Consider the following 10,675-nt stretch of genomic DNA (forward strand, 5'->3'; position numbering starts at 1 on the left):
TAATTAATTCGATAAATTTATTAATAAAATCGATCATAAAATCGATTTCAATTGCAAACGAAGTAAATCGTTTGATCTTTTGTTTGACGCACAATCGCCGCTTTCTATTTTCATGTATTTGATTATCTTGTAAATTTCGAAAAAACTATTATCAATAGAAAAGATGATTTTATATATTCAAATAGCCTGACCAAACGAATTTTACATTATGACACATAACAAGCTTAGAAATCGCAAGGAAATTATTTTCACGGAAAAATTGATTAACGAGTCCGAAATCAGTCGTATCAGATCTAATTCGAAAGCATGTTTAAGATTAAGGAAAACTATGAAATCGAAATTTGGGTAAACATTCGATTAAAATTTTACAAATAATATTACATTGCTTTGTCATATGTGCACATACGTACAATATCATTAATTTTCGTAGTTTAAGAAAATGTCATTCTACTACGACTCCTCGTTACAAAATATTAAAAAGAAGTACTTACTACAAGAAATTAAAAATACCAAAAATACCACAAAAGGTTCTTCAAATCTTAAGTATTTTACGGCACAAACAATTTCTGGAAATGGTTACGTATTATTTCCGATCTTCGTTTAAAAATCGCTTGAAAGATCAATCAAAATTCACAAATTCAAAATTTTCTAAGTGAATTTGTAAAAGTCTCATAAAGTCATATGCATTGTGTGAAGATATACATATATATATATATATATATATATATATATATATATATATATATATTAGACGTTTTATATAAAACATTTTACATACATACATGTTAAGAAATATATGTTTTAAAAAATACAAACACACGAATTCTTTCAACGATTAAATAATTCACCCTTGCTCACAATCGTTTTAAAAGACGACGTAAAATTTTTACATTTAAAATGTTTAAGATCTAATTCTAAAAAATAGGAAGCTTCTTTTTTCTTGAAGTTAAAATGCAGTAAACAACCTCGAATACGAAGAAGTCCGAGATTTATCATCTATGTTTTAAAAACTGGCGTAACGTATAGTTAATCTCAATATCAGATTGATATATGTATATATATATATACATATATGTATATAATTTCAGTAGGTTTTTGTAACTGAAATGGTAATTTAAAGTTTGCTTTCGTCATCATAAATGACAGCTGGATTTGTTGCTGCCCATTTCTCTTTGAATGGTAGCTCTTCTTTCTTTGGTCTGTCCTTTAAATTTTGCACTCCAGCATAATGTTCCTCAATTTCCCTTAACGTTCTACCTTCCGTTTCTGGTAATATATAATAAAGTACAATTCCACCAACGAAATTTATTAAGGCATAAAAAAACAACGTCCCTGATAGAGACATACTAGTCTTCATGTACAGAAAAGTCTTGTTTGCGATCGACATGAAAATATATCCGATTGAACCAGCTACTCCAGTTGCGCTACTTCGTACCTAGAAATTAATGCAAATACAATTGAAATATATATTAAATTATATCATTTGCATTCAATATTAAAAAAAAAAAAAGAAATGTATAAAATTGTTATTTTAAGTTAAATGTTTTACGATACTATTTCGAATTAGACGCGGATTAATGTTTTCATATTTTTCTTTCTTTCCTTCTACTTTTTTTTTTTTTAAGAAAAATACGACTGATATTTTCTTTTATATAATTCACATATAAACATTTTATTTAATAGGTATTTATTACAAAAGATATAAAGCTTATTTTAAATAAATGTGAATAAGAATGTCAATGATAAACTAATATTTTGACTTTTAAAACTGTTGACATATTAATTCATGATAATTAATAACCTTCTTTAACGTTATCTTATACAGAAATATTGACAATTTGATAAAGTTTTAATGATAAGTCGAACAATTTCTACGAAGTCTATGATGAAACGAATGAATTAAAATAGCTATGAGTTCAATGTATAATTAGATTTTAATTCTTTTACATTAAGGAAGAATGTATGCTTCTGCCATCTACATTTTCATTTTCGAAAGAAAGGAGCTATTTAAAGTGACATAAACTATTCGATTTTTATTTAAAAAAAAATATTGCAATATTATACTCTATGATTATCATATACCATCATCATGTACCAACCTTAACAGGAAATACTTCACCGGCTAGAATCCAAGGTAATAACCTGATACCAATGTGAGAGAGAAAGGCGGCAGCTATCATCAAGGTCATCGGTATCCAGGTATAATTTTCTCCATGAATAATTTGATTATCGTTGAGATAACCATAAATAACCGCTAGAAGCAAACTGGATCCTATTCCAATTAAAGAGAAGAAAGTTAACAAGCGTTTCCCGATAAAATGAATGGTTGATACACAGGTCACTGTGCCAACTAATTCAGCGATCCCAAGAAATACTGCAGCCGTGTATTTGTCGATGGGTGCACTCATTTCTTCGAAAATGACAACGGCAAAAGTCTGGAGAATCGAAGTACCACCAAATGCACCAATGAAAAAGGCTGTTGTCACCAATATAAAAGGCACATAACATGTCTTTTTCTTGTAAGATTTCCAAAGTTTCTCTTTTTCCGACGTTGTGTCCACCGGTTTCCTCACAATATCGCAAAGTCCAATGAACTCCGTTTTCACGTGTGCTGGAGTAACCCATCCACGGAGCCAACACAAAGCTCTTTCAGCTTCCTTCGTACGACCCTTTGCTAAAGCATCAATTGGATTTTTCAAATATAAAATTGATATTGAGTAAAATGATTGTTGTATAATTAAACGAGAGGTTTCTTTAGCAAAAAAGATTTTATATCGTACGATCAATAACATTAATAGCCATGTAATAATCTAATCATGTAATCTTTATCTTTATTTTTAACTTTTTTACGTGGCGGATGCTTTTTTTTTTTTTTTTAATCGATTATGTATTAATGATAACAGTTTGCGTATATATATATATATATGTTTAATAGAGAATATATGATTAATAGACTCGAATGATTTAATAGTAAACAATATAAGATCTGCTTTTACCGGCTAGCCAATGAGGACTCTCGGGAACCATGAGGAGTGCGATAAAACACACGAGTGGATATGTCAAATTAATCACTGCCACCGTTCTCCAATTGGTTAAGCTACCGCCGAGCATCTGTGTGAAAACTCCTAAAATGACGGACATGGTGGATGTAGCTGATAACATTCCTCGTAAACGAGGTTGGGTAACTTCGGCAACATATGTCATCACTGGTGCTTCGATCAATCCACCGGTAAGTCCTGTCATTGCTAGAGCTATGAACAGCATGGTAGTATTGTAAGAGTAATGGAAAGTCAGCCAGGCCATTATGAACGGGATATTTGCGATCATCATCGTTCGTTTTCTACCTAAATACTGGGATATTGGGCCGCTTACGAAACAGCCTAATGGTACAAGAAACAAATTTAAACTGCCTGTAATGAGAAAGATAAAAGAACGTTAAAAAAAAAGAAAAAAGAAAAAGAATACAAACGCATGGTATATGAAATTGTGATTATAAGTGTTTGGATATATGTAATATAAAATAATGGAATATGCAGTACAAGTAAAAAAGTAAATAATTTAAAATGAAAATAAATTGTACTATAAAATTGTGACGAACAAAAACTAGTTATTTCGAAAAATGAAATAATGATTAATTTGATATATTTATTTAATAGCTTACTGATCCACGTAATTTCTTCAATAGTTGTGGGAATTTCAGAATTCTTGCCTTGTAATTCTGGTATCAGAATTGTCGAGAAGCCCAAAGTCGAACCAAACGTGATCAGGACTAGATTTTTTGCGCCCACAGCACAGCACTGTGGTAAGGCTTCTCGATATTTTGAAATAGGCGCTAGATTATCGCCAACATCGCCGTTTAATTCCACCGGTGTTATTTTTTCACCATTGCTGAAAATTTATTCAAGCAAAATTTATCTAAATATTATTTTCTTTTTATAGATTAAAATATTTAATTATTACTGGGAACATTACATATATATTAACTATAAAATACTTTGGTCAAACGTGTCAATTTTGTCTTTGACTGTATATCACTCTTATGATCGAATAAACGAGAGTAAATGGTCATTAGACATATAACATCAACTGATTCAACTTACTTCTAGAATGACTTGTGAACACTATTCTTAAGTATAATCGGAAGTAATAAAGACATTTCGAAATCTCTATTGAAATCTTGTTTCATTTTTCAATCCTATTAAAATATGCCATTTAAAAGAGCATTCTTGAAAATAAGAAAATCGTACCTCGGCACTTGTACAGTGTTTTACGAGGATGTTGGATTATATAAAATGCCGAGAACGTAGTATGTACATTGGGATTACATAAACGCGATCGTTGTATTGAGACCCTTTCACGTTAAATTATGTCAATGACGAAACTAAACGTACGTATATCTATTCGCGGTGAGAATCATGAAAGGAGAATAGCTATAGGATGAACGAACGAAAGAAAGAAAATTGATTCTTAGAGCCATGAATGCCCATGGGCTAATCATTTCAATGTTTTTTTTTTTTCTTTTTTCTTTTTTCTTTTGAATAAACCGTGTCGTTGCACACAACTGGTTCAGGCCATTCACTTGTCCTGGATCAAATCCATTCTATCGTGATCCACTTGAATATAGGCGAGTCATTTACGTAACTTGCCGTTTCCGTTACAAAATAATGTTTGCCGGTTGAAAAATTATTATGTAATTACAAATGACAAATGGTTGAAAGGAATGCTTTTTGTAAAACATTCTTTGAAGAATGAGAATTTGATATCGTCAACTTTGCGGAAGAAAATTGTAATCTGTATAATTTTCTTTTTGTAATTCTCTCATATCATTAAAATTAACAAAGATATTTCAAGTACTATAGTTAGTTGAAACACCCTGTATATGTGCATACGTACTTACAAGTGTAATATATTATAATATAATAAATTTTCGCGACAATTTTCCAATAATGTTCTTTTTCATTGTATTCGTTGTATCATGTCAGTTAATGAATGATTATATATATTGATTTCTTTCCTAGAATATTTTAAGTTGATTTGTCTAAGGGAAACCTGGCGATTATATTCCAAAGAAATACTAATTAACGAATAAAATAAATCAAACGTTTCTTTGAAATAAACTTGATTTTGTACCTGTCGATAAATGAAGAGTCGTAAATAAGTTTGAAATTATGCATTTCTTCGAATAACATTAAGGAATAATACTTTGATTCTCAGGAATATAATAATTATTTTTGTAGAAAATATTTCAAATACAATTACATAAATGTATTGTTGAATGTACGTAATTGCTATCGAAAAAAGAAAAAAATTGAAAAGAAAATGGATAAATTTAAATACCTATACATTATAGATGTCAATTGAAATATTTAACACATTTAGAATCTATTTACACGCATATTCTAATTGTTGCTTTAAATAATCAGAAACTGACGTTGCTGCTTAAAAATTATAAATATTTATGAAGTAAGAGTTTATCGAACCATACGATCTTCCCTTTATATCTTCGATTATCGATGTATAGTGTCATTACTTTTCCAAGTACTTTTAACAAGCTAATCATGTAATAATATAATTATAAATCTTGTATTGTCTAGAATGAGTCTCGTATGTTAGAAAAGAAAAAAAAACTTGAAGGACTTTATTGGTATACGTCGATGTTTTTCTCAGCTGCATCGCTGATCATCATGGTCAGTAACCTGATCGCAAACGTGTTTTCCATTGCACTTCTTCATTTATATTACATGGTTAATTATATACTTATTTATTATTTCATCGATACGCTGGATAATTTTATCGTAGAATTTAAAAAAAGAAAAAAAGGAAAAAAAAAGGAAAATAAGAAAAATGAGCAGAATATATTAAATATTCTGTTTTTACAGATTGCACTTATAAAAATGTTATTTCAGTTAATATTTTGTCATCGGCGTTTATTTATTTAGATAAATTAAATTTTATTTTTTCAATAATAAATATTTACAATAAAGTCTAAAGAAATGATAACAAGCGACAAAGAAACAATATTACTTAAATTTATTGTTTATCAACTATAGTTATCAATCTGAAACAAATCGTACGTATTTACGGCCATTTGTCAATTAATGTCATTTATTGTTTCTAAATAAACAATTATGGAGCATATTATGAAATGAAAATGACATATTTCTGAAGCAATAAAATAGAGTTAATATCAAGCAAACTAAAGATAAACTAAATAAAATTCGTAATATGTACGAGATGATGAACTAGAGAAAAGGAGGTTTAATAAGATAAAAAGGATCATTATTTTCATAAAACTTACTTTACATATCATTTTCAGTTGAGAAGATTTAAAACTAATAAAATGAAGATAAATTAATCTATCACGTGATCCTAATGAGCATATCATTCTTTTATCAAAAAAATAAACTGTAATAATGTTACATAACTTAATTCAAATGACATTAAAAATGATAAATATTAAACGATTTAAGATCGACTTAAAATTCTAAAACAAACTGAAGAAGTATGAATATTATTTTAAGAAATATTTAAATTTGCCGTTCGTCAGTAGGCGTCTTAACAAAATAAAAGTTTAGCCGATAAATTTAATCCAAAAAGAAGAAGCAAAAACAAAAATTGTTTCGTTCACATACTGATTAGATTTGTTATAAAAATAAGAAAATTTCTTATACGCTTTGATGATCGCTACATATATTTTATATATATATTATATTTGGTATGAATTATTTATTAATACTTTGAAAATGATATCTGTTAGAGAAATGTTAAAAATTTCAAGTGTTTGCGAAAAAAAGATGGAGATAGGATATATAAATTATATGAATTATAGATATGTAATGACTCGACGACAGAAATGATATATTCAAAGCATATTTTTCTAAAAAAGTAAATAATTTTTGTTTAAACGAATTAAGTACTTTATCAATGTGACTAAATTTAGCAAGAAGTTTATTATAAAAATAAAATTAGTTGTCACAATAAAGATTGTAAAATATATTGAATAAAAAATTCATGGTTCATGGAAAATCAAGATTCATCAAATTCATAAATATTTCTGACGTGAATGAAATTATTAATGGTTGAATGCGTTATTCGAAAAAATTATTATCATGTTCATAATAAACAGAAACGATTAGACATTTTAATTCAATTGTTATTTTTTTCTTCCTTTTATTTGTAGAAAATCTTTTATTCTGTGTTTATTTTATTCATAGTTAATAGTTTTTTTTATTATTTTAGTTATAATTGATAGTCTTTTTGTTATCATTTTCCAATATCTTCAAGTATAATTCGAGATCAAATAAAAACATAATTTTTATATAAAAACACAATATTTAGACAAAATGTTAACAAATAGTTATCTTAAAGTAAAACGTAACAGATCTTTTATATATAGAATATAATAACGAAGTTTTCCTTTTTTATTTTTTAACGATTATCGTCAAATAGATTAGTATAAAATATGATTAATATATATATATATGTGTGTGTGTTGCTCGAATAATTATGTCGGTTTTTAAAATAATGTTTCTATTTAATGAATTAATTATTTTTTTTATTTCGAAAAAAAAACAACTACCGAAGGAAAATTGTTCATAGTACTTTGCTTCGCTTTTTAAAGCAAAACTTATCATAAAACTAAGGTACTATTAAATTTGATACTGAAAATCGAAAAAAACAAGATTTTTCAAGAAATAAATTTATTGAAAGATCATTTAATAAAAGAACGTTACGATTTATTTCTTGATTTCATTGAATATAGTATTTTTTTTTTTTTTTTTAATATACAAACGATAAGATCGTTGAAGAAAAATGAATCATTGATTGATTTTATTATTGCTGTTAAATTAATTTAATTATTGATACAACATTAAAATGATATTAACCTATATAACTGAATTATATCGGGATATTTTGTATAGAATCGATATATCAATCGATGAATTTGACGCGAATAGTCTATCAAAATTGACTAGATATAATTATATAATAAATATTATATCATACGAACCTGACTGTATTTTCAATGGTACTTTCCATGTTCTTGATTTGTGTCATCTTCCTGATAGTTGTCAACGAACAAATCTCAGTTTTATAACAATTTAATAATTTTTAATGAAAAAATGACGATTTAATGATCGATACCGAACGGATCATATCGAAAATATCAAAGTTTATATAGTATATATTTTATAACATAAAAAGAAAAAAAATTATACAAGTCGGAAAAAACAAAAACGATGAACTTCTTAATTTTCACTATGTCTTCGTTCTCTTTTAATACAGTTTATTCGATGACATTTCAACGATCCAAAAAGATTCATTCTTTTGCTTTTATTATTATTGAGCAAACTCAACAAACTCAGAGATCTTCTTCCAAACACATATACACAATTCGACCTTCCTATAGTTGTATATTTTTTTGTTTATAACTTCGAGAAAACGTTCTGTCCTTTTTCTCTTTTGCTTCTTCTTCCTTCTTCCTTCATCTTGTTTATCGAGCAGTTATTAAAACCAATTGTGAAAAGTGATCAATTTTTTTTCTTAAATTATTCTCGATAGATAGAGAATGATAGAGACAATAAATGAAAAACAGAAAGCAAAAGAAATAGAAAAAAGAAACAGAGAGAGAGAGAGAGAGAGAGAGAGAGAGAGAGAAAAGAAAGAAAAAGAGAAGGAAGAAACAATCAACTTTACCGAGCTCGCTCTGGAGACGACTGAATACGTTCTGATGTGTGCTACCGGTAAGATGTACTTTCGATTTCTACTCCCTCTTCTTCTACATCGAAAGAAAATTGTTCTCTGTGTGCGCGCAAATATATCCTTTTACTTCCATACGTCCTTCCAACAATGATGAATAATACATCTATTTCCTAGCCGTTTAATTTTATTATTATCGATCTAACTAATTTTTTATCAGGGTGATTAATACAATCAACAATCCTAAAATACAAAAAAAACCATGAGGATAAAAATAATTTCGTTTGATAAAATTTTTCGGTACTACAGAATTCAAAATAATTATAATAACAATAATAATGATAATAATAATAATAAGGAGGAATAGAAGAAAGAAATTACTAAGATAACTTGCTACTGATATACAACATTAGATCGATAATAATGACAATATGTATATATATGTTACTATTAATTATATATATAACAATTATTATTATTATTTATATAGTAAAAAAGGATTATAGTTATATATATATATATATATATATATATAATTTGTGAAGTTAAATATTTCGTTAACAGTCTAAACAAAGCCTTTCTAATTTATCCTTTCTAATTCAAATTCAAATTTGATTATTTCAATATAAATATATAGAAAAAAGATGAATTATTTTTGTATAATTCATATTATTCAATATTATCATTCGTCCTTGTTTATATATATATATATATATATCTTTTTTTATCGTGTCGTTACACAGTTAAAAACTTATCTCTAAAAAAAATAAAAGAAAAAAAGAAAAAGAAAAACATGGAAGTACTTCACGTATATATATAAGCTTTTAACGTATATCATAAACTAAACAATAAATATTTATTATTGTGTTTTTATTTCTTGTGTTTCATTCGATAAATTGTCCTGCGATAAAATTATTTTACTTTAATACTTTTCATATTAAAAAGGAAAATAAAATATGCATATACTTGGACTGATATATCAAGATAAGAAAGTTCAATTCAAACGGACCAATCAATCAATCATGAAAATTATATTTGAAAATATTTACTATTTTTTTTATTCATTACTATTATGAACGAAGATAAGAAATATTATACTGAACTGTTAAATACAAATTAAAATCCCGCGATAGACGTCACTTCTTAAAAGAGTATCAAAGTATTAATTCGGCATTAAGAGAAACACACAATGTCTGAGTACGGACTTACAATGTACATATTTTCTTGGTCAATAACCTTGCTCCTTTTCTTCTTGCATTAATTCTTAATCAGAGTGCTTAATAAAAAAAATCTTCTAAAATCATATGAAAGGGCAGCACTATTGATACGTTCTAATCGACAACTAACAATTAACGACATTGAACCTGATCGGCAAGGCCACATTGACAACATTTCTACGTTTCTTTCGTTCTTATTTACCGATAAAGATAATATATAATGAAGTAATTGTAAGCGCGATAATTTTCGGAAAAAGGAATCTTTGTATTTAGATCAAATGAATTAGAAAGGAAGACGGCTTAGCTTATTATAATATTTCATCTAATCTCATTCTACTTACAAATGTCCGGATTAAATGTGCCAGAAGCAGACGATGAGCTTGTCGTTGAATGTAAAACGCTTATGATGATATATAGGATTATATATCGCATATTTTCGTATTTTGGAGTGTGTGTTTAATGGCCGACAGTTTTTTAAAATTTTGCACACTCGAAAGGGATAAGTACGTGCTAGGAGTTGCGTCTATTACAAAATGAAAATTTTATTTCATTTTTTCTTCTTCTTTTTTTTTTTTTAATTTTATTTTTATTAAGAACGATAGTTAATTATGCGTTAGATTATGCGTTAAATTAATTTAATAATAAATACAAAAATCACGCGTGATCGTTAACCAGCCAACGGTATCGTCGGAAGCATTTTCTTTTGCTTTTTCTTCCTTTTTTTTATTATTATTTTTCGTTTATTTCATTTGTTTCAT

General features: G+C 27.2%; 1 protein-coding gene and 1 long non-coding RNA gene across 2 annotated transcripts; one reads left to right on the plus strand and one right to left on the minus strand.

Moving 5' to 3' along the window:
* Positions 1 to 340: 340 nt before the first annotated feature.
* Positions 341 to 10,393, minus strand: LOC124423392 (facilitated trehalose transporter Tret1). Its single transcript, XM_046961072.1, has 6 exons — positions 10,259 to 10,393; positions 8,012 to 8,943; positions 3,662 to 3,888; positions 2,997 to 3,410; positions 2,100 to 2,674; positions 341 to 1,435 (listed from the first exon to the last, which is right to left on the minus strand). The coding sequence occupies exons 2-6, from the start codon at positions 8,056 to 8,058 to the stop codon at positions 1,115 to 1,117; spliced, it is 1,584 nt and encodes a 527-aa protein (XP_046817028.1). The 5' UTR covers positions 8,059 to 8,943; positions 10,259 to 10,393; the 3' UTR covers positions 341 to 1,114.
* Positions 3,411 to 4,175, plus strand: LOC124423397. The gene is made up of 3 exons (XR_006942067.1): positions 3,411 to 3,549; positions 3,657 to 3,802; positions 3,940 to 4,175. It is a non-coding gene; the product is annotated as an uncharacterized LOC124423397 (long non-coding RNA).
* Positions 10,394 to 10,675: the final 282 nt, after the last annotated feature.

The sequence above is a fragment of the Vespa crabro genome, chromosome 4 (assembly GCF_910589235.1).
Source record: "Vespa crabro chromosome 4, iyVesCrab1.2, whole genome shotgun sequence".
Lineage (NCBI taxonomy): Eukaryota > Metazoa > Arthropoda > Insecta > Hymenoptera > Vespidae > Vespa > Vespa crabro.